The 27,885-nt window shown below is 44.5% G+C and overlaps 1 protein-coding gene across 1 annotated transcript; it reads left to right on the top strand.

Annotated features, from left to right (window-relative positions):
- HSD17B7 (hydroxysteroid 17-beta dehydrogenase 7) lies at nucleotides 1–26,898 on the top strand. Its single transcript, XM_056845692.1, has 9 exons — nucleotides 1–61; nucleotides 6,986–7,189; nucleotides 10,838–10,930; nucleotides 14,968–15,082; nucleotides 17,017–17,211; nucleotides 21,396–21,500; nucleotides 22,372–22,428; nucleotides 24,548–24,646; nucleotides 26,719–26,898. The coding sequence occupies exons 1-9, from the start codon at nucleotides 27–29 to the stop codon at nucleotides 26,818–26,820; spliced, it is 1,005 nt and encodes a 334-aa protein (XP_056701670.1). The 5' UTR covers nucleotides 1–26; the 3' UTR covers nucleotides 26,821–26,898.
- Nucleotides 26,899–27,885: the final 987 nt, after the last annotated feature.

Raw genomic sequence — 27,885 nt, 5'->3', positions numbered from 1 at the left:
TTCATTCTGCTCTTGCCGGCGGGGCCATGCAGAGGGTCGCGGTGGTCACTGGAGCCAGCAGGTGAGGCAGGAGGAGGAGGCGATGCCTGGAAGGGGTGTGCGGGAAGCATGTGTGAAAAGCCATGTGGATGTCTGACTCGGGCCAGCCAAGAGTAACGTGTGAATGCAGGTTTCCTGGCAGGAGAGTGTGTGTGTGTGTGTTAAGTGCCGTCAAGTCGCTTCCGACTCATGGCGACCCTATGAATGAAAGTCCTCCAAAATGTCCTATCCTTGACAGCCTTGCTCAGATCTTGCAAATTGGAGGCTGTGGCTTCCTTTATTGAGTCCATCCATCTCTTGTCGGGTCTTCCTCTTTTCCTGCTGCCCTCCACTTTTCCTAGCAATGCTGTCTTTTCCAGTGACTCTTATCGTCTCATGATGTGGCCAAAATACAATAGCCTCAGTTTAGTCATTTTAGCTTCTAGGGTCAGTTCAGGCTTGATTTGATCTAGAACCCACTGATTTGCTTTTTTGGCAAAATCCGTAACACTCTCCTCCAACACCACATTTCAAAGGACTCTATTTTCTTCCTATCAGCTTTCTTCACTGTCCAGCTTTCACACCCATACATAGTAATAGGGAATACGATGGCATGAATTAACTTAATCTTGGTGGCCAGGGACACATCCTTACGCTTCAGAATCTTTTCTACCTCCTTCGTGGCTGCCCTTCCCAGTCTCAATCTCCCTCTGATTTCTTGGCTGCAGTCTCCCTTTTGGTTGACGGTGGAGCCAAGGAATAGAAAGTCTTCAACCATTTCAATTTCCTCATTGTTAGAAGCAGGAGTTAGAAGCACGTCTAAACCCCACTGGCTTTCATTGGCAGCATGATGCACGTGTTTCATAGTCTCTCCCTTTGAAATCAGTGTGGCTGGAAAGGTGCTTGGAAGGCTTTTGGAGGGGAGCGGACAAGTTCATGGAGGAGAGGGCTACCCATGGCTACTGGTCAAAATGAATACTAGTCATGATGCATACCTATTCTCTACAGTCTCAGAGGAGCATGCCTATTATATTAGGTGCTTTGGGACACGGGCAGGACAATGCTGCTACAGTCACCTTGCTTGTGGGCTTCCTATCGGCACCTGGTTGGCCACTGTGTGATCAGGCGGCTGGACTTGATGGACCTTGGTCTGATCCAGCAGGGCTTTTCTTATGTGCTTGTCTCTGGCTTGATCATCCTTACTATGTTTTATTTGGAGTTCTCCATTGTGGCTTATGGCTGGAAAGTAAGTGGGTGGTGGTGGTGGATGCCAGTGGTGACTTTGGAGAAAAATGACATTCTAGGGTGATGAGGGTGAAAAGACAGCCCTGCCCTATTCTAAATGCAGCCTCATCTGTTTATATATATTTTTGTGTTTATATATTAAAAATAAAATATTGTCAATATTAAAATGTCATGACTTTTCCCCCTTTAATAAGTGCCTCTCAGTTATGCTATTGATTTTGCATTGGCCAAAAATGCTAGAAAGCAGAAGCTGATTTGTTCCTCGCTAAGCAGCAGAATGCTGCCTCTTTGAGAAGTAGGCATCTTTGTGCCTGCTGTGCTCCAAACCCCTGCAAGGCTATGTGCACAGATGTTGGTGCTCTAGCTAGTGTACCAGAAGACAAGAGTGGGGGGGGGACTGAACATGACCAGGCGCACTGGGAGCTCCAGCGGTTCTGCCAGTTCTTCCAGGGCTTACTGTGATTACAAAACTGGTTCCAGGTGCCAAACACAACGGCCTGGCAAGGTGCGGTTTGGCACTCGTGCCGGTAGTTAGTTATCCCTGGCCTATGCGTTTTTCCTTATAGTGGGGACTCTTCCTGTGCCTAGAGCCCTTGGTCAGCTCTTTGTTTGGCAGAGGTGGCGAGAGGCCCATTTGTGTTAAGGATTTTTGAGGAAGGGTCAAACCGCATCTGGTTATTTTAAATTTGGTTGGGGCCATTTCTAAAATCATTTTTTACGTTTGTATCATATTATCATTTGTATCGTATTAGCTGCATTCAGGGCAAAATAAGCATGTGGTTAGGGCATCAAGGGAAGGGGGGCAGCACAGAAAATTGCAATTGCCGGATTTACCATGGACCTTACGGTGCAAAACCACAAATGGTGCAGTTGACCCAGGGGCCACAAAAAGGGGGCCCTACAATAAATTACATACATACAGTGACTCAACCCCAAACATCACAATTTTTACTGTTATCCTTTAAAAACATAAGGATGAAGAAAAAGTGGGAACTGAAAATAATCACACTAGGCTCGATATATTATTTTTTGATGGTTTATTATTGTTTATATTTTGAATTACATATATATGGGGGCACCAGAACCTTTTAAGTGCTTAGGGTCTCTAAAGGTCTTAATCCGGCCCTGGCTGCATTACGGATTTGTTAAGATTTTCAACATAATCAAATGTGATTGCTAGGATTCAGTGGTATTGTAATAATTGTGGATCCTGTCTAAATTTTCCACCAGTGGAATGGAACTTTTTGCCCCTTCCCTCCACTGCAACCAACGCATCTCTGTGCAGTGATGTTCCTGGGGGATAGGGGGACTTGAGGAATGACATGGGAGGGGTCTGCAGGCGGAAACTGGAATTGATGGATATTGCCAATTTAGTCTGGATCCAGCGCTTAGAGAAAAGGATTGTTGTTTGAAACTTGGCCTCGAATCTCTCTATCTGTACATCACTGAAAATAAAACTACCAGTATCAAATTAGTGGTGCAGCCGCATGTGGAATACACCACGTACACTTCTGTCATCTTATTTCAATAAAGATATCTTGGCACTGGAAAAGGTACTGGAGGATCACCTTTGGTATGGGTGAAAAAGAGGCTAAAGCGTCTGGGGCTTTTTAGTTTAGAAAAAAAACCCTTCTAAAGTGGCACAAGAGAGAGGGCTGCAGAATTGTACAGGGAGACATTTTTCTCACTATCACAAAACTAGAGCTTGGGGGTCACCTGGTGAAATTAAATTCAGGGCAAGCAAAAATAAAGACTTTGTTCACAGAATGAAATCTGGGCCACAGGATGTGATAAGGACATCCGGGCTTTTCAAGGGGCACTGAACTCCGAAAATTGTCTGTTGACAGCTATTATCTGCAATAACTAAATGGAACCTACTACTGGTTCAGAATTTAAAACTAGAGAAGGTTTAGAGATCATGCATGGCCTGAAGTTGCCTGTTTGGGGGAAGAGGTTGATTCTGGGTCACTGGCTTTTTTCTGGCAATCTCTATACAATTAGTTTGGGCAGATAGGGTGCTTGGGGTGGGGACACCTGTTAATATTCTGCCTGTTTCAAAACAAAGCTCTTTTTTGTGCTTCTTGGGGGGGGATTAGACATCTGAAAGTTTGAAATCCAACCCTGTGCAAGATAGAATTTGCAGTTGGATGCTTTGTGTGTTTACTTGTGTGTAAGTCTCTTGAACCGAGGGCTAACAGTTGCTATGTGCATGGGATTGGACTGTGTGGGGTTTGTAGTTGGTGCATTTCACCAGGGCTTAGTTCCTAGAAAATAATAGGAGATGCTGGGAGTTGTGGGGTGGGGGGAGATGAGACTCCTGTGACTTGGAAATCTTTCTCCCTAAATCTCCTATTTGTGGGGACTACTCACTGTTGATAGAAATGCATCATATACCTGCTTAGGGGCCCCCTTTGTCTCATACAGGACTTCTTAAACTTTTTCCACACGCGACCCCTTTTGCGCCCGAGAGATTTTTACGCGACCCCGGGTATATAAAATAGGTCTACAAATCAAACATTGACTGATAATAAATCATAAATAAATTTATTTTAAAACCATTCTTTGGTATACATATAATTTTACCATGAAAGACAAAAGCAAATTTGCATGCTGTTGCCAAATTTTTCACAACCCCCACATTCAGTTATGCGACCCCCTATGGGGTTGCGACCCACAGTTTAATAAGCGTTGGTCTAGTATTCCTTTGGGTTGGATCTCACCATTTCTGCATAGGGGACAGGGGTTTTTCACTGATTCTCCCTCTCCTGCAAAAAAACCCCAATTGCCCCCCCATGCTGTTCCCGAAGGTCCCCCATGAGCGGCATTTAGGGGCTGCAGTGGAGTGCGGGGTAGGCAGAGAAAGTGCACTCCACTGATGGAAACCCTTTAGTAGATACTCTGTGCAGGATTCGAGCCTCCATTTCTTTTAGGGTTAAATTGTGACACCAACATAAGCCTTCTTTTCAGTTCCTGCCCTAGTGTTCTCAAATCTTTCTCGGTTTGTGAGAAAATATTGGGGGGTCACAAAGGAATATACACAGAGATTCCCCAAAGAGCTTCTGCTTTATTGCACGGGAATATCTGTCACGGGGGGGTCCCAGAGAGCTTTTTTGCCACTCCAGGAAACAACTGCATTTAATGCTTGTTATATACAGGTGGGATAGGAAGGTCTGTGCTTTCTCTTCTGGGTTTTTTCCAACGGTGTCCTTGTAACGTACCAGTGAACGGTGCGAAAGGAAGGGATTTTTATCCCGTCCAGTGACTCGGGAAGGAAGCTAGAAGCGGTTGCCCCCACCCTTCAGATCATGTTGTCCCAAAAGCGCGGGGTGTGACTGGAGGGATTGTGTTTCCCCCTCGGACTTCATCCTCTGGTTTTTGTCAAGTAGCCCCGCGCCCCAGACAACAGTCTGTTGTGTCGGACGAACCGTGCCTAATGCTAGAAAGATCGGATCTGGTTCTCGGACAGACCTGCCACCTACGACTAGGGCCGGATGAAATTGAACCGCAGCACGCAGCACGCAGACGCTTACACGTCCACGGCTCGATCGCTGGCCTTTACGTTTGGCACTCAAAGTGCAGTTTGCTTATGGGTGCTGCCCAGTTTTGTGAGCTTTCTGGGAAATCTTGAATCGGGAAATTTCCCAATTCAAAATAAAAAGATTTTGCAAAATAGACGTAATGGTTACCAAACCAGGCAAATATACCATGGACAAGACTGGACCGTGAAGAAGCACTGAGATGTGTCCATGCTACATATCCCCCGTTTAGACAAACGTGTCTAGCATGTTTGGTTTGCAGTACAACAGCCGAGACAACTGTCAATAAACAGGCTGACATTCTCATTTATTGGAATTCGTCAGAAACTAATTCTACCTCTTATTGACATGATGGAGACCAGTTCAGAGGATGAGAAAATTAAATTCCTCTTATGGGAGGGAGACTCTCAGCGATCTTTGCAAGTAGCCAAGTATTGCTCTGTAGCTATTAAAATTCGTTCGGAGAAGGGTATTAGTGATTTTAATTGATTTTAATCGTTATATGCCTTGTGAGTGTGGTGATTTTAATTGATATAACTTTATCTGTATTTTGTAGAGAGAGGTTTTAATTTAATTATTTAATTATGTAATCGGTTTTAACTGATAAGGTGTGTAGTTTATCTGGCTATCGCCGTAATAATAAAATCCTTCATTCATTTATTGGACGTGATCTGTTCATGTATGTTAATAAAGATTGCTCTCTTTGGGCAGCGCAAGCTGTATTTTAGGCAATAAACCACATATGACCATTGTTGAAAAGTGGATGACCTCTAATATATATTATGGCCTGTAACTATTCTGCTGGTGTGTACAGCTGTACCTGTTTGAAGGCTCTGGTGCCTTGATAGGATGGTGTTAAGGGGATGCCTACTAGCGAGGCTTGGGTTTCTCTCTCTCTGGTGATCTGATCTAGGGCGGTGGGCTTGTCTGAGGACTGCATCTTGGTCTCCACTTGGGCTTTCCTTGTATATTTGTGAATAAAGCAGCTACTACAAAGACACCATCTGTCTTTGGTGTTTTCTCTCGTTGAAAGGAAAGAAACCCTTACAGCTCTTCTGAGGAGCTTCCGGGCACTTAGGTATCAGCATGATGATCTTTCTATTCAGATGTTGATGTGTGAAACTGCAATGTCTAGGATACCTGCTGGGTGCTTTTTGAAAAGTAGGTGCCTGGTTAGTGTGGGGTTATAGTGTCTTGGGTGTCTCAAGGCAGAATAATCAAGAATTTTTGTAATTCACTCTTCTATATTCTTCAAGGGAGCCTGTAGAAACTAGGGCAAGATAACTACTTCTGAGGGCAATTTCTCTACTGTTTTCCTGCCTTCACTTTGGCCATTGCTTACATTCTTCTCTCCTCCCCTGTTGGCGCCAGATCAGTGGGTCTTCTCAATAACCCAGCATGGCAGTGCCATGGAGACCCATGCTTTCAACTCCTCCCATTACTCCGCATTAAGACCTTCGCTTCCAGGCATCCAAAGTCTCCAGACGTCTCCAAAAAAAGAATTAATTGAACCAGGACTGAATAGAGAAGTCTCTGCAGTAACAATTGTAGAATTTCTGAAAGAGTTGGTCACTGTCACCTATCATAAGGAAGTTCCACTTGCTGCCCCAGGGAGACATTTTCCTGATAAAAGTATATGGGTTGCCAGGGAGTTTTCTGTAATGAGTGTGGAATGTCCTGGCTCTTCTGTGTGCGTGTTAAGTGTCATCAAGTCGTTTCCGACTCATGGCGACCCTATGAATCAAAGTCCTCCAAAATGTCCTATCTTTGACAGCCTTGCTCAGGTCTTGCAAATTGAGGGCTGTGGCTTCCTTTATTGAGTCCATCCATCTCTTGTTGGATCTTCCTCTTCTCCTGCTGCCCTCAACTTTTCCTAGCATGACCGTCTTTTCCAATGACTCTTGCCTTCTCATAATGTGACCAAAATATGATAGCCTCAGTTTAGTCATTTTAGCTTCTGTGCTCTTCTAGCATGATACATTTGCTGTACAAGGGCTTGGTGGTGGTCAGGCTGTTCCTGTAATCCCTTAATCCATAAATGCAATAGCATATTTTGTAACTCTTTCTGTTGGTTCCTTATGAAAGGAATGAGCTGTTTGGGTGGGCTACCTGTGCTCTTCAGGCTGTTCCTGTAAGCAGCCGACCCATAAATTTGATAGCATGCCTCATTACTCTTTCTGTTGCAGCGGCATCGGCTCTGCCCTGTGTGAGCGCCTGCTCCAGGAAGATGCCAGCCTCCATCTATGTCTAGCCTGCAGGAACATGGAGAAGGCCAACGCCACCCGCAAGACACTGTTGTCCTGCTTTCCTCATGCAGACATCGGCATCGTTCAAGTAGACGTTGGCAGGGTGGAATCGGTCCTAAATGCCGCCAAAGAGATCAAGAAGAGGTACGCGGAAAGGCGGGGACGGTGTGAGTGGGACTCCCTGGGGCTTGATGCAAGGAATCATTCCCTTAACTCACCTTGGTTTGCCCTGTTCACAAACAGTTCTCCGCTGTAGTTTTCCAGCCCACCCCCATGTTGCAGACTTCTGTAAGTAGAAGAAGGAGTTGGGTCTTCATGTGCCGACTTTCTCTACCACTTAAGGAAGAATCAACCCGGCTTACAAACACCTTCCCTTCCCCACAACGGACACCTTGTAAGGTTGGAGAGGCTGGGTGAGTTCGGAGAGAACTGTGACTGGCCCAGGGTCACCCAGCTGGCTTAATGTGTAGGAGTGGGAAAAACAACTAGATTCACCAGATGAGCGTCCGCCACTCATGTGGAGGAGTGGGCAATCAAACCCCGTTCTCCAGATTAGAGTCCACTGCTCTTAACCACTACACCACGTATAGCCGTATTACTCTAATGTAGCAAAGTGATACTTGGAAGCCTTTTAAGGTGGAGCTAGATACTTGCCAGCAGATAAGAAGCTTGGGAACGCTGTCTGGGTTGCCAGGGTAAGGAACTGAGCGCCCGCAAGAATGCTGTTCTGCAAGTCCTCGGAATCTATGGGCAGCAGAACATCTTACACCTGCAACCAAAGTCCAGTTCCATCATTATCAGGATTCCCCAGATTGTAGCCAGAGTTGTAGCCAACTGCTGTTTTCAACAAGCCAGCAAGGAAGTTCAATCCCACCCTGCAATGGTTATTATAAGCGCTGACCTGGATGGCCCAGACTAGCCTGATCTTGTCAAATCTCAGAAGCTAGTGGCTGGGTCGGCCCTGGTTAGTACTTGGATGGGAGACCACCAAGGAATACCAGGGTCACCACGCAGACCACCTCTGTTAGTCTCTTGCCTTGAAAACCTTACTGGGTTGCCATAAGTTGTTTGTGACTTGATGGCACTTTATACTCAAATCAAAACAGAGGCAGTTTCATGCTATTGAATGCTGTAAACTGAGGTTTTATTTAGTTCAAAGAAGCCCTTCCCATTTTTAAGATAGATCTTTTCTCCTCCTCTCTCCAATCTGTGTATTTATTTTTTTAGACCCTCAAATAGCTTTGTACTTGCCTGTAGCACTTTGAAGACTTACCTTTTTTGTGTGTGTGCCATAAATTTCCATAGGTTAGTATCTACTTTTCCAGCACAGTTTTTCAAGATATATAATTGACATTTCCTGCACAATGATTTTTGGAGAAGTTATTCTAGGTTTACTTTTCAATCAAAGTTCATGACGAAACCAGATTTTTGACATGTAAGATCTTTCTTTTAGGCCCCCTGGGGTAATAAAGGTAGATCTTGATTCATCCTTCATAAGCTTACGTGACAACTATTGTGACAGTCATCAGTGGCTGCCAAACTTTCTGAAGTGGGACCCACTATTAAACTTACTTTGCAAGTGGGTCCCAAAAAGTAGAGTAACTCCACACTAGTTTCCCGCTCCCTGGTATAAAATACAAAAATCTCACATCAGTTAACGCTAAGCAAGGTTATATTTTTCATTTTATGTATTTACAAGTATATTGCAGAGCCAGCATGGTGTAGTTGTTAAGAGCGGTGGTTTGGAGAGTTGGACTCTAATCTGGAGAACCGGGTTTGATTCCCCACTCCTCCACATGAGTGATGGATGCTAATCTGGTGAACTGGGTTGGTTTCCCCACTCCTATACATGAAGCCAGCTTGGTGACCTTGGGCTAGTCACAGCTCTATTAGAGCTCTCTTAGCCTCACTTGCCTCACAGGGTGTCTGTTGTGGGGAGGAGAAGGGAAGGTGATTGTAAGCCGGTTTGATTTTTCCTTAAGTGGTAGAAAAAGTCATCATTTAAAAACCAACTCCTCCTCCTCCTCCTCTGTCTTCCTCCTCCTCAGCAGCAGGTTGGATGTTATGGCCATGTCATAAAAGGTTGAGTATCCCTTATCTGGACTGCTTGGGAGCAGAAGTGGTCCATATTTCAAATATTTCTGTATTTTGGAATATGTTGGAATTTTTGCATATACATAATGAGATATCTTGGGGATGGGACCCAAGCCTAAACACGAAATTCATTTAGGTTTTATATATACTTTACACATAGCCTGAATGTAATTTTAAACAATATTTTTAAGAATTTTGTGTACACTGAACTATCAGTGGCACTGCTGAAGGCCTGTGAGTAATGCTGGCTCAAAAGGTCCAGTTTTCAGATCTGTCTGGATATCAGATGACCAGTTAAGGGATACTCAGCTTGTATAGGCAAAACCAAACTTCCTGTTTCTTCTCCCAGCATTCCCTGTTCTACCTCTACCCTCTTTGGCCCTGTGATCCACTTTGGGGTCCCAACCCACAATTCAAGAATTGACAGAAATAATGCTAGTGCAAGCAGATACTAGTTTGCCTCGTGAGAAGCCCCATCATTTGGCAACAAGATGCCAAGCTAGTTTGTGTGGATTGCTGCTGAGTTTTAAAGTTCCATGAGCCCAAACAATTTTATTATTAAAAATTGAATAATTTTCTTTTTAAAAGGTGCAGATCTTGTGTATTTCAGTGATAACTGTTTTTGAGTACAGACTTTCTCTTCTATGTATTCTTTCAAGACCCCAGTCCTGGCTAGCTCTGTTGATTTAAATGGGACTTACTTCTGGGGAAATGGATTAGGCAGTAAAAACACGGAGTACTTGCTTAATGGAAAGTTGTCAAGTTTTAACCCACACTTTGAAAGATTTTTTAGCTTTTTAACATTGGAAATACAAAGACATATTACTGTTTCAAGATGTGTGCTTTCTTCTTGCTTTGAGCCAGAAACCTGTTTAAAGGCACAGAAGTATTTCCCCCAGCTTTTTTTCATTTTGTATATAGCGACTTCCTCTTCTTCCTCCATCTCCACACATTTTGAATTCAAGGTCAAGTCACCCAAACAACTTAAACTTTAAAGCCTGCCTGTGACTCCTTGTCACCTGTTGGAAAGGATGCTTGACAGAGCCAGGAGAGGAAGTTACCATGGTATTACCTCGGTGTGTCTTTTGGCCTTCATTATGGCATAATGGAGCTACCTTTTGGTGTCATGCTACTGTGTTCAAGTGGTAGCAAACTTCTTGACACTTGTGAGTGGTGAGATGTAATTGGAGGGCTGTAACTGGAGAGGGGAAAGTTAGAAACTTGTCTTTGGAGCCTTGGGCTGTGTTATAACCAGTTCTTTCCTGCACCGTCCTCCTGTAATGCATAATGGCCCAGAATCCACAGGTTCGAGGGGGGTAAAGCATTTCTTGGTCTAAACCTCTTCAGGCTCCAGGTGAGGTGGGGTTATATATTTAAATGCTCTGCTGTAAGAAGATGAATTCTTGCAAGCAGAAAACTGCCATATTGAAGAAAACGATTCACCCCAATCTTTTCCTTGTATGCCACTTTTCTGTATGTTGGGAGGCTGTGAAGCCTGCAGCTGAATCTGTCTGGTCCAAGCATTGTCACTGAATTCTGCAAACTGTACGAACTAGCTGCCAAAGGAAGATGGTTGCCAGTTGAACCAGAACTTGGGTCCCAATGCAAGTTTTTTGCTTGACCCGTTCTGTGTAGCAAGTGTGCAAGATTGCCCTTCTCTTCTGGCAGTAACTAACAATAATTAATTCTGTCGCGCAGGTTTCAGCGTGTGGATTATCTCTTCTTGAACGCTGGGATCATGGTAAATCCACGCATCAGCTTCTCAGCTTTTGTAAATGGCCTCTTCTCAAGGTATAGCATATCCAGCTAACCAGTGGATCTTGCCTGGCTTTGCGAATGGAAGGGATGAATGAATGTTCCAGTGTCTAGGAGATTGCTTTGGGTGGCCAAGTGAAATTGTAGCCATGGTCTTCGTCATTGCCTGTGTTACAAACCTAAGCCCATAGAACTCTCATGGATCTCCTTGCTCTGAGATAGACTGCCACAATTCTACTGTGATGAAAGCAAAAACATTTACCCAAGGCCTCTGTCTTGCTTTTCTGCTTCCTTTCCTGCATGGAACCCAACTGAAATTCTTAGAATGTCAAAATTTATTTTAAGTATAAAGTACATTTATAGACTTCACAGAGCTACATTTCATGGCATGAATATTAAATTATTAGAGGATCAGAAACAAGAAGTTGAGTTAAAACATAGCCCAGATTCACTGTCTGTTCCCTCTGCCAGTTAACTTGAATTGTTAGGGTGGGACCCTTCCTTCCTCTCCCCACATAAGATCAAACCCAGTGTTTGAGTAAGCATATTGCAGAATGAAAGTGCTAGCTATCTTTAGGCATCAGTGGTCATTTATGCATGGGAGTTTTACTTGCGGTTCATTGCTCGCTGGACCCACACTTTTCTGTTGGGAATCTATGAACTGGCAGTCTCCAAGTATCTGAATCCCTGCCCCTTGAAGTGCTGCTTTGTAATTGGCTGTACTGAGAGAAAAGTCCCCCCCAAACCCAATTGCCCCATAAAAAAGCATTTTAAGAGCATTTTAAGAACAAAAAGAATGGAGCTATTTGAAAGGAATTCGGGGTGGGGGGAGAGACCCAAGCCTCATTTTTAAAAGCCTTCTGCTCAGAAAGAACTCAGAGGAAGCAGGAAGTATTTGAATCCCCACCCCTTAACATGCTGCTTTGTAATTCGCTGTCTGCATGCTGTGAGAGAAACCAAGCTTCTGTGTCCCGCGCTTTGCCTTATGCACGGGGATTTCAAGCGGGCTGAGCTCAGGGGAGAGGGAAGTATCAAGTTAATAGAGGGATGGGAAGTCCCAGGATTTGTGAGGGCTGGCAGTGAGGTCATCTCTAATGGAGGGGAAACTCATGCATAACTCCAAGGAACAAACGAGATAGATGGGGGGTGAACGTGAGTGTGAGTGAAAGTACTTATGCTTAAATGACCAGTGTAGTCCCTCCCCCCAACATGTTGAATCCAGCACAGTATTTCCATGGGAGCAAAGACTTGTGAAGAGCAACTTTCTTGGTGCTTCATTCCATGGAAGGCCAAAATGCCCCTGAAATCCTGCTCCTGTGGGTCCCTTCTTCCTAGAAACAGGATTTCAGGGGGCATTTCGGGCTGCCATGGGCAGGGAGAGCCAGAAATGTCATTGCACCCATGGAACACTGCCCTGGATCCAACTCATTATGTGCTGTGATAATATGCATGTTGGGTTGGATCCAGACTGAATTTTCTATCAGTGGAACTTTTCAGAACTTTTCTTTTTCATTGCAGCCCACTGATCTCCATTAAGTACTACTCATGAGGGATAGAGGTCATTGGGGAGCAGCATGAAGGGGTGGATCTGCAGCAGGAAGGGAGAATTGGTGGAAAATGCCAGTTAATCTGGATCTAACCCGTTAGGTCGACAGTATGAGTAACATAAATATGACTTGAAGAAAAAGTAAAGCTATGGTTGGTGGTATTATAAAAAGCAAGAAAGCATTATTTTGTTTAGCTTGGAAAGAAGGCTGTTAAGGAGAGAGATGATAGAGGTCTATAAAATTATGCATGGTATGGAGAGAGTCGACAGGGAGAAGCTTTTCTCCCTCTCTCATAATACCAGAATGTGGGGTCATCTGCTGATGCTGGAGGGTAAGAGATTCAAAACAGATAAAAGGAAGTATTTCTTCACACAATGCATAGTTACATTGTGGAACTCCGTGCCCCAGGATGTGGTGATGGCTGCCAACTTGGAAGGCTTTTAGAGGGGAGTGGACATGTTCATGGAGGAGAGGGCTATCCATAGCTACTAATAAAAATGGATACTAGTCTTGATGCATACCGGTTTTCTCCAGTCTCAGAGGAGCATGCCTATTATATTAGGTCCCTTGGAACACAGGCAGGATGCTGCTGCAGTCATCTTGTTTGTGGGCTTCCTAGAGGCATTGGTTGGCCACTGTGTAAATAGACTGCTGGACTTGATGGGCCTTGGTCTGATCCAGCATGGCTTTTCTTATGTTATGAATTGGGCAAAGGTTGAGGGGCCCATGGAAGACATAGTGGAGAGAACTCTTCCAGTCTCTGTTGCTGCTCACTCTTGATGTGAGGGCAGAGCTCTGGATCCATGTCTTGGTTTGGGAAAAAGTGCCTCGGCCCACAATAAAGCCAAGAAAATCCTTGGAAATAAGAGCTTTTCCACGGGGCCAGATGAGAAACTACCAGGGCCTGGATAGGACTGGCAGAGGCAGGAAAAAAGAGGGTCACATTTATCTGTAGCCCTTTGGGGCTTTTCTGGCTTTCCTTTGGGAGACTCTGAATGTACAGTTTCTGCCATGGATCCTGTTTAGATGCACGTACCCTAGAGGACAAATATACCTTCCCTCCTGTTCTTTGCAATTCCGCTGACTGTTGTCCAAGAGCAGTAGCCCCAGTTGGCCATCCGCCTTAAATGCAAAAGACTATCTTTACACTCTAATTCTGAGCCTCGGCAGAAAAAAAGTTAGGAATCAATGGCTTTGTGTTGGAAGTTTGCAGTATGCTTAGCTAGTGCTCCGTAAGAACTGGAAGCAGTCTAATTGCAGCACTGTTTCTTGTCAAAGTTGCTGCAGCTGGAGGCATAGGAAAACTCCTAGGCAAATGCCAAACTTCATTTGCCAGGCACGTTGCACTCCTGTTACAATATCAGTATTTGGAACAATTCTGGCATCATATTTCCCCCTCTCTTTTTCACGGTCTCCTTTTTCCGTATCGCATTCATTGTGAACTTGCTCCTTGCTTTCAAGGTCTTGCATCCTCTGACCTTTCCCTAATCTCCCTCCTCTCCCTTGGCTTCTGTGCCCCTTCCAAGGGGTGCAGGTTTTTTCAGGCATAACCAGCTGCTCTTGGCCCAGTTCCTCCTCATACAGAACTCTTAAGTGCAACAGGAGCCCTTTGGGTCAGCTACCCCTGCTGTATAACATGTTGCGTCCTTCCTCAGTGATCCAAGTGGAAAAGTGTAAATATTTCCTTCCTTTCGTGGAATCCGTTATGTACCTCTTCTGCTACTTTTTCCAGTTCCTCCTCCTCAAAGCCAGCAAGTTGCACACAAAACTCCAGATATGGGGGCCAACATGATTTTATTTATCTGCTTATTTATGTCATTTATACCCCACGTTTCTCTCCAATGGGAGCCCAAAGTCGCTTACAACATTCTTTCCTTCTCCCTTTTATCCTCACAACAACCCTATGAGGTATGTTAGGCTGATAGTCTGTGAATGGCCCAAGGTACCCCAGCAAGCTTCCATATAGGGTTGCCAGCTCCAGGCTAGGAAATACCTGGACATTTTGGGGGGCTGAGGAGGGCGGGGTTTGGGGAGGGGGGGGACTTCGATGCCATAGAGTCCAATTGCCTACGCTGCCATTTTCTCCAGGTGAACTGATCTCGGAGTGGCCACAATAGCCAGCCAGATGCCTCCCAGGGATAACACAAGCCAGGCATGAAGGCAAATGCCTTACAGTCTAATTAAAAACAATACAGGATGCAACCTCAGCGTATCATAATAACATTCAAGAAATTCCAGATACTTCCCTGAATTTTTGCTGTGGTTTTGAGAACCCACTGAAAAGTGGGTCCCCGCACTGTAGCAAAAGAACTGCTCTAGGACATGTCAAATAGAAAGTTAAAGATTCTGTCATTTCCCCTAGGGGGAAAAAAGAGATCGGTCTCTTATTACCGCCAAATAATCTTCCCTACCCACACTTTGAGTAAGAAGGGGCAGTGATTATATTTTAAAACTGATTGTCCGACTTAAGGGCAGCCGTCTTCCCTCTTCTGCCGAATACACTGCAGCTTTTTGTTGTGTTTGCAGGAGAGCCGTCCGGATGCTGACCACAGCAGAAGGCCTAATGAGCCAAGAGGACCGCGTCACTCCCGACGGCCTGCAGGAAGTCTTTGAAACCAACTTTTTTGGGCATTTCATACTGGTAGGGAACCTTTCGGCCCAGCGACTCGGTTTTGTGTTTTGAACCCAAAGGGAGCTAGCAACAGGTTACAGGTACCCACGCAAGGTAGTGCATATTCAGTTCTAGGTGCCAGTTTCGTAGGAGGCTCCGAGCGTTTGGTTCTCCAGTTCTCTCACGCCCTTGTTAGTTCTGGACTAGCTGCCGTTTTGGGTGCGAGAGAAAGAAAATAAGGCTTTTGAAAAAAAAATTAGAGTGAGACATAGCTCTGAGCTTCCAGTTCCCAAGTGCAAATCCCCACTTGCAGATCATGAGCACATTTAGGATCAGTTCTACCCCACCCACTTTCCCCCCGTGGTGCTCTTTCTGTGTGCCTGGCATTGGTAATTCTGAAGGGTGGCACTCGACTTGTGTACAGTCGACAGCTGAAAGCCCATTGAAATATGACTTTTTGTGAGTGAGGAAACTGGGCAGTGGTTGTAGTTGCTAAGCATCTGCGGCATGCTTTTTAAACCAATGACCCCAGCGCTGGGCATGATGGCAGGCTACAAGGGAAGAGGGGCACATAACCAGTCCTTGTTTGGGTGCTGGAGCAGGGGTCCCCTCACATTTCTCAGCATGCAAACCCCTGTGGAATGCCACAGGAGGTGGAGCCTCCCACAGAGTGTTAGGTTATGCATAGCTCTAATAGAACTCTTCAGTATTTCAGGTAGAAGATCCGTTCAACTTATTGCCTTTTAAAAAAGAACATGCTTTTTTCCCCTCAATACATGCAGCTTACCTTCAGTAAGACAGTGAAGATCCTTATGCTGTGGTGGCAGCTGCTGCCAAAGCAACTTTTTCAAGCTCTGCACAGGCAACCAGATTTCCAGGGGCCAGTCAGAAACCCTGCTGGGAAAAGCCCCGTTGGGCCCTGCCCACTTTCTAAAAACACTTGGCGGGCACCAGGAAAGGTGTCGGTGGGTGCCATGGTACCCGTGGGCAGAACACTGGGAACCTCTATCGAAGGCTATCCCAGAAGAGAACTGCTCATCTCAAGGACTTGTATAACTATAATGTAAGCAGTTCTGACGTTGCTCTGAATGAAAGCAATTGAGTTCTTGCCTGGGAGAGGGTCAGGATCTAGCCGAGTCCACAGTAAAGAGGCTTTTCTCTACTCATGCCCTGTTGAGGACTTTTATGTTTCAGATGTCCTGCGAAGATTAAAGCTCTCTTTGCATTCTTACTGCAAGTAGAGGGCCCTAAGACTCTGAGAAGCCCAAGGGTTACGTGATCATTTGAGAGGACTCCCTTCCTTCTTCTTGCACCCTGTGTCAATGTCTTGGGAAAAAATTACTTATTATCTTTTTTTAAATCAGAAAATTCTGATTTCCTTTCTTTGTTCATTTGTTATATGTAGTCTTCTGCTTTTTATATTTACATTTTTTAAATAAAAACTGAAACCTGAAAACAAAACAGGGTTCAGTCAAGACCCTAGCTAGCCTGACTACATGTTGGTTGGGGGAGGGAGAATCATGTGCAATACATAGGATTGCCAAGTCCTGCTTGGGCAATACCTGGAGATTAGGTCACGGAGCCTGGGGATCATGGGGTTTGGAAAGGGGAGGGACCTCAGTGGGATATAATGCCATAAAGCCCACCTTCCAAAACAGCCATTTTTTCCCGGGGAATTGATCCCTGTCATCTGGTGATCCGTTGTAATTCCTGGAGGTCTCCAGCTACCACCTGGAGATTGGCAACCTTAGTTATACATAAGTTTGCCAACTTCCTGGAGGAAAAAACCCGCCTGTCCCTTTAATGAGATGTTATTTACCAGGTGATTTTATCTCCATGCAATGGAAAGCTTCACCCACCCATGCACACCGAGCATCTGTTCCAGGGAGAGGACATTTTTTTTCTTCAAGTCGTCGTCAGCTCTAGTTGGAGTCTTCTGAAAACCTGGTTTCTTGTCTTCCCAGATCCGGCAGCTGGAATCTTTGCTTAGCGGCCTCGAAAGGCCTAGCCAGCTCATTTGGACCTCCTCGATCAGCGCCCGCAAGTCTAACTTCAGTCTCGACGACTACCAGCACAGCCAAGGCAAAGAGGCCTACAGCTCCTCTAAGTATGCCACTGACCTTGCAAGCATGGCTCTGAACAGCCGTTTCAACAAGCAGGTGAGGGGGGTGTTGATTTCTTCTCCGCAATGGCCTGTCGTTTTTCAGAAGAGGGATGAGGTTGGGGTGATCTTCCAGTGAACGTTAGTGAAGTGTGATGAGACATAATGTGCCACAGAGTGTTTTATTAAAAAGGGTTTCTAGTCCATATGGCTGTGGAGATTGGGTTTAAATTTGTAAGCAGTGCCTGGTGAAATTTCCGAACCTGGACGGGGGTGGGGACTTACTAGGATTTTTCCTCTCTGTGATCTGCTGGTGGAGAAAAAAATTAGGCAATCTAAAGAGTTTTGTACAAACCTGGTTAATTTCTTAATTTGTTCAGGGCACAGAGTGGTACGCAGGTGGCTTGTTCTTAGTGCAGGATTTGAGCTATTTTGGGGAAGGTTTTGCTGTCGCCTTGGCTTTGTTTCATCCTCCAGCAACCTTTTCTCCTCAGTCCTGTGTAGTGCTTAGAAAACATGCAGGGTGCATTACCAATCTCTGTACTCCAGACACACACCACATGTGCAGTGTGTACACATTGGTGCTTGCATAGAAGGAGTATGGATGCGCGCACACACACCCCATTTGCAATTGAGCATGCTGGCCCAATTTCTCCTATGTGCATTCTCTTAAATATGGGCACGGTGTCTTCATGCATACAAGCTAGAACCCTGAAGGCCCAGTCCTTGTAACTGCAAACATTTGTTCCCAATCATTTCTGATCACATACATAGGCATTGTTCCATGTGCGGTGAATGTACAGCGATTCATTGAGGGTACCACAGTAGTTCCCATTTCAAAGATACAGGGATACTGAGGTTGAAACACATTGAGTTCTCCAAAACCTACTGCCAAACATTGCAACAGGGACTCCCATATTTCAGTGCAGTACTTTTCATCAGCCAAGTCACACTGCAAGTGTGCAAAGCAAAGAGTCCTGTGACTTTAAGAGCTGCACAGCAGAGAACCATTCAACGTTTTCATTTACAAAACTCCTTCCCAAACTCTACAGATTGATTCAAATGTATTTAAGTTATTGATCATATTTGTACACTGCCGTTCTCTCGAGATTGTGGCCTTTTATGCGTGGCTGTTTCCCTCTCCGTCACCCCTCCGACGACTTCGGGTCTTTGTGATTATGCGTGCCGTTTCCGGGCGTCAGAGGTCACCTTGCTCTCCCCCTGCATACATAGTGGTATGCCCTGTGTATTATGGCTCTTAAATTCTTTAATCTATAGAATACATATTATAAACCAAGGATTTTGCAGGAACTCTGAAACTACTGTCGGAGTCTCTGTACTAGCACTTCGCTTTATTAAAAAAATTACATTTATTCCCCTTAGTGTTCATAAAGATAGGCTGCAGCACATGAGAGCAATTGTATGCTTGTTTCAACTTTGTACAGAAATGTTTCAGTGGAGATCTAAACAAGCATATCTCTAAAAGCCAAATGAGAGCTAGTGTGGTGTAGTGGTTAAGAGCGGTGGACTCTGGTCTGGAGAATCAGGTTTGATTCCCCACTCCTCCACATGAGCAGTGGAGGCTAATCTGATGAACTGGATTTGTTTCCTCACTCCTACACATGAAGCCAGCTGGGTAACCTTGGGCAAGTCATGCTCAGCCTCACCTACCTCACAGGGTGTCTGTTGTGGGGAGGGGAAGGAAAGGTGATTGTAAGCCGGTTTGATTCTTCCTTAAGTGGTAGAGAAAGTCGGCATATAAAAACCAACTCCTCTTCTTCTTCCATGTGTTTTGCCTGAGATTTCAGGGACCTGTTTTATAATGGATTTCAAAACGCAGACAAAACATGGGGAAATGCAGGGGGAGAGCAAGGCAACCTCTGACAGTCAGAAACAGCATGCATAATCAAAACAGAGACCCGAAGTCTTCAGAGGGGTGATGGTGAGGGAAACGGCCACGCATAAAAGGCCTGTGTTTTTATCCTCACAGCAAGCAAGCGTAAAGTTAGGCTGAGATTGCAAGTCTCACTCTTTCTGGACCCCCCGGTTCCAGCCTGGACCTTCTATCTATTGCATCACATTAGTCGTCTTGTTGTAATTCACGTGTAGCAGTCTCTGACATGATCATGGTATCTTATGAACATGTGCAGAATTAATTCCCTATAGAGCTTAAACACATCATACACATACAGAGGTTTGTGTAATGTATACTGAAAGTCTGTGTCATGCTGACAGGCAACTCTGTGTCATGCTGAGAGGCAACTCAAGGTTAGCTCTAATCAAAGCTAACTACTAAAGTTACTCTGGCTTGCCCTTGAAGGGGCAGCGTAAAAGTCATCTTTCTGCCTTAGCTGCCAGATGTCAGAATCTTAATCTACTAAGAGTGCATTAATAGTTGGAAGTGTGCTTAAAAAATAGTTCTCTCAACATAAGAATAATATGCTTCCTTGCTCTACTGTAATCTTGCAGCAGAGAATGCAGCAGAGAATGCAGCAGAATGCAAACCTGCTAAACTAATGTAAACAACACTTTGTAAAGTGACAATGTCAGCTATAATTGTGTTTCATGAGTTATATAGTTAAACGTTGTGCTACAGGTTTCTAAGTAGTTTCATTTAATGCGTATAGTCCTAACGAAGAGGATGGTATAGAAATTAAATATGTAACTTAATCATGTAACTCAGAAATAAGGATTTATACTTTAGGCACAGAGGACTGAAAGGAAAGGATGTCCATATTTGGGCAATAAGATATCAGAAGACAGGAAAAGAAACCACCAAAGCTCCTGATTCTGGATACGAAAGGGAAATAAAATTATCCTTTCGAGGGCTAAGGAAGAGACGTTCCTGAAGGAAAAGGAACATTCTTCACTCTTAATGGGTCTAGAAACAGTATAAATAGAGCCACAGTACAGCTTGCATTTTAGAGTCCTATGGCTGGCAGACTGCAGCTGTCTGGCATAGCACCTCCATCTCAAAAGGCTTGAGATGTAAAACATTGAAACTCTGATCCTTGCGTGGACAGAAGTTCTCAGATATCTTGAAATATCAAGATCTGGATATTTCAACATATCTTACTCACAGTCTTCTTGTGAGACTGCTCTATTCCTAGAAGAGGATAGAGACCCTTAGAATTCCTATTCTTTGAATGGGAATCTAAGTGCAGTGATCTTTCCATGTATTGGAACACTGAGAGTCCATCAGATTTATGGATTCTTACAAACTAAGCCTATTTGGCTTACCAATGCTAAGAAGCATCCTGAATACAGGGATAATAGCTAGACCTCTGAGATTGTGTCAGAACGTCCTCTACTTAACAGAGGGACTTCTGAACCTCCTCAGAGCAAGAGACCAGAGAAGGGAAAGGAGACTCTCTGTACTCTGTGAGATATGCACAATGCACATACACAGATGACACAGCAAGGTATAGTGTGTCTTCTGTACAGAAATGTTATGATGTTTTGAATGATTTAAGTTAGGATGCTTCTAACCAAATCTTTCTCCAAAGAATTAACCATATTTTGACAGGATTTCTGTAACCTTATATTCTGAATGAAGGTGCATTGCACTAAGGATACTTTATGAGTATATTCTGACTAAAATACTCCTTTATGGAGGCATAGAGAATGTGAATGATTACTTGCTACATAAACATGTTTAAGACTAATGATGTCTATCCTTATATGATATTTTAAGGCTTTGCAACCAAAAAGCATATATTGTATAATGTAAATAAATGTGTTTTTTATATATACTTCTACTCTTGTCCATTATTATAAATTTATTGGCGTGTTCAAGAGATGTCCTAGAAGCAATAACAAGTTTCTAGGAACCGTTGATTCCGGTCTAGTGGTGTCTCGCTGTATAAGATAACTCCATTTCTCAGTAAATGGTACATTCTAAGAGTGTAGGCACTTAACGGCCCGAACCGCGACACACGTAGCTGCTCTTAAGGGATCGAATGTTTCGAAGGGCCCCCCCAACCCGGATATCCATTTGCAAGAAGCCACTCGGGAGACCCTTCCTTGTGGTCTCCCCAGCAGAATGCTTTCTCAGAAATAATCCCCTTGCGACTTGGAGCAATTGGCATTCATAAAGGTAGCAGAGTGGGAAGCTACCTGGAAGAGGGGGGCAGGTCATCCTTCGCCCAGTAATCTAAGTCATCGTACATATTACCTAAATGTGGTCTGCTGGATTCACTCCCCCCACACCCTTTTTCCTTTGTTTCCCCTCTTCCCCAACAGGGCCTGTATTCCAGCGTCGTGTGTCCAGGAGTTGTGATGACCAACATGACGTTTAATATCATGCCTTCTTTCATCTGGAAGCTGTTTTTCCCCATCATGTGGCTGGTGAGTGGGGGCAGCTTCTGAGGGAGAGACCATGGCTCACTGTGGAGCAGGGGTCCCCAACATGGTTCCCATGGGTGCCATGGCACCCACTCACACCTTTTCTGGTGCCCGCCAAGTGCTTCTATAAAGTAGGCAGGGCCAGGCGAGGCTGGCTTCCGTTTGGCCACTGGAGATTTGATTGGCTGTGCAGATTTTGAGAAATGTTGCTTTGGCAGCAGTTGCTACCTCAACACAAGGATCTTCGCTGTGTACCTGAAGGTAAGCCACAGCAGCCGTTTTGTGGCTGGCTCTGCCTCCTGTGGCAGCCATTTTGTGGCTGTTCCCACCACACTGTGTCAGAAATCCAAAGTTGTCCACAGGCTCAAAAAGATCGGGGACCCCGGTGTAGATCATCTGCCTTGCATGCAGAAAGGCCCAGGTTCACTTCCCGGTTATCAGCAGTTAAAAGCATCTGATAGCAGATGATATGGAAGACCTCTACGTGAGGCCCTGGGGGGAGCTGCTGCCAGTCAGAGAAGACAAGACTGGCCTGGATAGATCCCAGGGTCTGGCTTGATCATAAAGCAGCTTCATGTGGTCAAAGTTTGGGAAACTTCAAGCACGTGTGGGAGAAAATGATATATTTGTAGACCAAGGACTTGGCTTATTGCTAGTAAGTATAAATCCAAGGCATGAATGCTGTCTCGTTGTTTGGTAACTGGGGAGGTCACAGAGTGGCTATTTTCTGCATGATCGCTGGTTGCTGTAAATATTTATGCGGGGCAGGGTGGGGCCAGGTAGCATTTCCCACCCTGTTTGAAAATGTATATCTAGTGCCAGTGTTGTAGAAGGGAGATTAGAAAAACTAAACTCTGTTTTCCTCTGCTGCCAGATCCGCCTTTTCACCCACACATATACACTGACGCCCTACAATGGAGCAGAAGCACAGGTAAGGTGTTTTTAACCTGTGGCATTCAGGCGGGCGTTGGCCCTTTAAATCGAGTGGTTCCCAGCCAGCTTCTCTGCTTCTGTTGGCTGGCTGCTGCCTCCCAGTGGAGCAAGTAGGGAAAGGTCTCTTCCAGGGGTCCGCAACGTGGTGCCTGAGGGCTCCATAGTGCCCACCAACACCTTTTCTGGTGCCCACCAGATGTGTTCTTAAAAGGTGGATGGGGCCAGGTGGGGCTTCTCTCCAGCAGGGCTTCTTATTGGCTATTGGATTCTGATTGGCTTTGCAAATTAAAATGTCATTTTGGTAGTGACTGCCATCACAGGGTGGGTTTTATTCTCTCACTCCTCATTCCCAGTGTATTTTTTTTAAAGTTACTCTTCTTGTCCCCTGCACTTGAGCTTCGTGTGTGTGTGTGTGTGTGTGTGTGTGTGTGTGTGTGGTTGGATACATCTCCTCTGATGGCCATTTTTTTTATTTTTTTATAATTTTCTTCAAAATTATTAATCACATAGTTTTTATTTTTTATTGTATATGTTATTGTTAAACTAATAACTAACATTGTTAAAAAGTGTATATATAATAAAGAATTGTTGACTTCCCCTACACCTCCCTTCATCTTGTGATGAATTAGTAATCTCATTTGCACAAAATTCTAATCCTAATACTATTGTTAATATTTATTGATCTCTTTGACATTTATATTTTTCAAGGGAAAAAAAAGATTAATAGTTAATAATATCATATAAAGGAAAGAAAGAAGAAAAAAGAAAATAAGAATAAAAGAAAGAAGAAATAGTAAATCTCACTAATAATAAATGGATTAGTATAATAAAAAGCGTTTGATTATTTCCATTAAAAGTTAATTATTTTGTAAATCCTCCATTTCTCCCTAACACTCATTTAATACATATTGTTTTTCTAGTAAATTGATATCTCTGATGGCCATTTTGTGATTGGCTCTGCCTCCCATGGCAGCCGTTTTGTGGTTGTGCCCACCACCCTGGGTCAGAATTACAAAAGTATTCACCAGCTCGAAAAGGTTGGGGACCCCTGGGCTTTTCCATCAACTGTTCTCCTAGCCATTCTCATTTAGCCCAGCTCCTTCCTGTCTGTGGCCAGGCCACTTCTTCTTCCAAAGCAACTGGCATGAAAGAGTCTTCTACAAGAATGAGCAATGCCTCTGAAAATGGGTAGAGAGCTTATTCTCACGCCACAGAGGACTGTAGCCCTATCCCCACACACTGAGACCTGGGCGACTTATGCAGCAGAATAAGCTGGCTGACTGCTCAGAACTGCACCCCTTCAGACCACAGGGGGAAAGAATTACTTTGTTCAAACTTTCCCTATGTTAATAGTTTTCTGTTCAAACTTTCCCTATGTTAATAGTTTTCTGTAAGTGGAATTCTAGCACAGCAGGCGTAGAGCCAGGCTAGAACCTCTTTCTCCGCTGTGGGGAGTTTTTACATAGGGGAGCAATGAAAAAGTTTGCTTTTCCCCTTCCTGCAGTTTGAAATGGTATAGCCCATTTTATTGCCTCCCGATTTTACCAACTGCCACATGTGTAGCCTGAGAGATAAGGAGCAAGGATTTTGGTTTTTTAGGATAGGTAATATTGAGCCCCAGCCTTTCTCTCCCATTGAAAATAGAGCACTGCTCCCACTTCCCTTGACAACTTGTTGGGGTAACAGTCCAAGATATGGCAATATTCCTATACTGCTTCCAAATGTTATGCCAATACTTCATGCCTGAGTGTAACTTGGTGTCATCTCTAGGGTTGCCAACCTCCAGATGGCACCTGGAGATCTCCCGCTATTACAGCTGATCTCCAGAAGACCAAGTTCAGTTCCCTCGGAGAAAATAGCTGCTTTGGAGAGTAGACTCTATGGTATTATATTCTGCTGCAATCCCACCCCCCAAATCTCCAGGTATTTCCCAACCCAGAGCTGGCAACCCCTGGCCATATCGCTCACCTCTCTGTGTGGGCTTTCTTCCACCTCTCACACCTAACCTTTTTGGTACCTGCTAAGCTTTGCAGAGAGGGTCCTTGGCATTGGCAGAGTTTGTCCTGAATGAAGGGTGCTTACAGCATGCTGTTCATTGCTTTGCCCTTCTCATCTAGGTTTGGTTGTTCAAGCAGAAGCCAGAGGCGCTGGACCCACTGGTGAAATTTCACAGCTGTACCACATTCTTTGGGAAGAACTATGTTGATATCCGCAAGGTACGCATATCTATTCATGAAAATTATGCAACAACTATTGTTTCGTTCATGATATCCACATGTATTCTGACATACGGAATGGGAGGCAGGCCTCTCGTGAGGAGCGGTAGCTGCCTTAGACAGCAGATTTATGCTTACCGTTAAGGCCAGAATACTCCAGGACAGGGTACATTTTACCATATACACTTAACCAAGAGCTTCTCCTGGCCCAGCCTCATTGAAATGCATAGCCTGGAACCTTAGGGAGGGTTAAAATAAAATTTGGCATTTCCTTTTTTTTTTTTACTATGCATACAGAGACTGTTTAAAAAACACAACTTTGTGGCCCCTTGGTTAGCACATTGTGGAAGAGACTCTTGCTGTGTATCCATGCAGACAAGGACACACACAAACTAAGAAACCAGTCCCATGAGGAGTTATGTTAACATGAGATGATAGAATTCTGTATTTAAAAAAACACGCAAAACAAGCCTTGATACCAGTATCCTATGATCTTGTTTATTACTTGCACGAATACTTCTAGTAGATTTTTTTTAAAGAAGCAGCTTCAGCCAGCTAGTGGGACTGGTGGACATTAAAATAAGCTTTGGTGTGTATATCCCCAGCAAGATGAAGAATCCTGTGTGTGAGAGTAGGGATTGCATGTGTCGTTTCTGCAGTATTCCAGATTACCAGTACTGCATCTGTGCCGTTCCTTTTGAAAGTGTGCTGATAGCACTGGCCAGTTGGCTTACATGCAGGGGGCTCAATTTAGCTCCTGCTACCCCAAGCAGCCGATTAGCATTAGCACAGGTGTTTTCCAGTGACTCTTGTCTTCTCAGTTTATTTCATTTATTTATTCCTCGTATTTATAGCCCGCCCTCATTCCCAGCCATGAAAGAGCTAGAAAAGATTCTGAAGTGTGAGGATGTGTCACCGGCCACCAAGATATGGTTAATTCATGCCATAGTATTCCCTATTACTATGTATGGGTGGGGAAGCTGGACATTGAAGAAAGCTGATAGGAAGAAAGTAGATTCCTTTGAAATGTGGTGTTGGAGAGTGTTACAGATACTGTGGATGGCCAAAAAAACAAATCAGTGGGTTATAGATCAAATCAAGCCTGAACTGACCCTAGAAGCTAAAATGACTAAACTGAGGCTATCGTATTTTGGTCACATTATGAGAAGACAAGACTCACTGGAAAAGACAATCATGCTAGGAAAAGTTGAGGGTAGCAGGAAAAGAGGAAGACCCAACAAGAGATGGATGGACTCAATAAAGGAAGCCACGGCCCTCGATTTGCAAGACCTGAGCAAGGCTGTCAAAGATAGGACATTTTGGAGGGCATTGATTCATAGGGTCGCCAGGAGTCGGAAGCAACTTGACGGCACTTGACACACACACACACATTCCCAGCAAGCTGGGCTCAGAGCTGGTTACAACAATGCATAATAAAACATCAATTAAAACATACCTTAAAACCTCATAAAAATTCTGCACTCCATATAATTAATAAACAAGATGGCATTCAATACTAATAAATAGCGACCACTAGAATAACCTGGCCAGGCAGTGAGCCCCCATAAGCTCCAGTTGGGAGAAGGATGTGCATGCCTAGCAGAATTGAGACCAAGAAATAAAGCATGCAGTTATTAGGTAAAGGTAAAGGTCCCCTGTGCAAGCACCGGGTCATTCCTGACCCATGGGCTGACGTCACATCCCCTCATTTCCAAGGCAGACTTTGTTTGCGGGGTGGTTTGCCAGTGCCTTCCCCAGTCATCTTCCCTTTACCCCCAGCAAGCTGGGTACTCATTTCACCATCCTCAGAAGGATGGAAGGCTGAGTCAACCTTGAGCCGGCTACCTGAAACCGACTTCCGTCGGGATCGAACTCAGGTCATGAGCAGAGCTTTTGACTACAGTACTGCAGCTTAACACTCTGCGCACGGGGCTCCGATGCAGTTATTAGATCCAGTAAATACGGTAATGCTAGTGAACAACTGGCATGGTGCCCCACACAGGCTTCCTAAGAGAGAAAGGGTTTAACTCATCCTGTTAACCTTTCACTCCTGTGTTCTGTGTGTCATTCAGATGGATATCGACAGCGACCTGGCTGAGAAGTTTTACCAGAAGATGTTGGAACTCGAGAAGGAACTTTTGGCGAGATGTGGCAATCCGGCACATAAGCAATAACTACTCAATATCTCCTGTTGCCTGTCTTCATGGCAGTGGGACATTTTTCTTCTTGTTTGCAAAGCAAACCTCACTAAAGAGATGACATCAGGCTTTCCTGGGGCTGATGAGCCCAAAAGCCTTAATTATCTCTCCATTACCCTTCTCCCCCCACCCAAAAAAAGTCTGGAACTTTTACTCCTGTATGCAAACTGTCTTTCTAATAAACTGTAGCTACACAGAACCGTTAGAAAAACTTGCATTTGGCTTGTGCTCCCTCCTGCCCCATGGCTGGCAGTTTGCTGCAGCTCAGGAAGTATCCATCTTAAGAAGGCGGTAGGAAGGATATTAAGTGGGTCCGGACCTTTTGGTTTGCATACCTGCTTCAAGGGGCTACTGATGTACTGTGGAACATAGGCAGGACAATGCTGCTGCAGTCGTCTTGTTTGTGGGCTTCCTAGAGGCTGGTTGAGGTTGGCCACTGTGTGAACAGACTGCTGGACTTGATGGGCCTTGGTCCGATCCAGCAGGGCTTTTGTTATGTCTGTATTGCTCACGTATTCAGAAACTCTGACTGACTTCCCCCCTTTCCCATACAAGAGAGACAATAGTCCCTTCCTCCAGCTCTGTCTGGATACGGCTGTCACAACCCTTGGAAAGTCTCCTGAAAAGAGGCTTCTCCACACATCAAGAGTTCTCATCTACAGTACTGATCCTCTGAAAGGTCAACATTTTCATCCTAGAAGTACAGCTCCTAGAGGTCATGATTTCCTACTTGAAGGTATCTGCAGCAGGGGATAAAGCAAACCACTCAATCCAAGTGAAGGGGCTTAACGCTCATGGAAGGGAGCTTCAATCTCTCAACCTCAGACTCCTTCTTAATTTATTAGTTTTAAGCACATTACTAAAATGTGCAAAACTAGACCACCCTTGAACGGCTGCAAAAATCAATCACGAGTGCAGAAAAATTCACAAGTGAAAGAGTGATAGGTCCACCATTATCATCTAATAAGAGGTAATGTCTCCATATGATCTCTATTTTGGAGCAAAGTTAAAATTAAAAAATTCCTAGCCTCAGAAAAATAG

The sequence above is a fragment of the Euleptes europaea genome, chromosome 2 (genome assembly GCF_029931775.1).
Source record: "Euleptes europaea isolate rEulEur1 chromosome 2, rEulEur1.hap1, whole genome shotgun sequence".
Lineage (NCBI taxonomy): Eukaryota > Metazoa > Chordata > Lepidosauria > Squamata > Sphaerodactylidae > Euleptes > Euleptes europaea.
The sequence above is the reverse complement of the archived record's forward strand: the minus strand, read 5'-3'. Positions and strand labels throughout refer to the sequence as shown.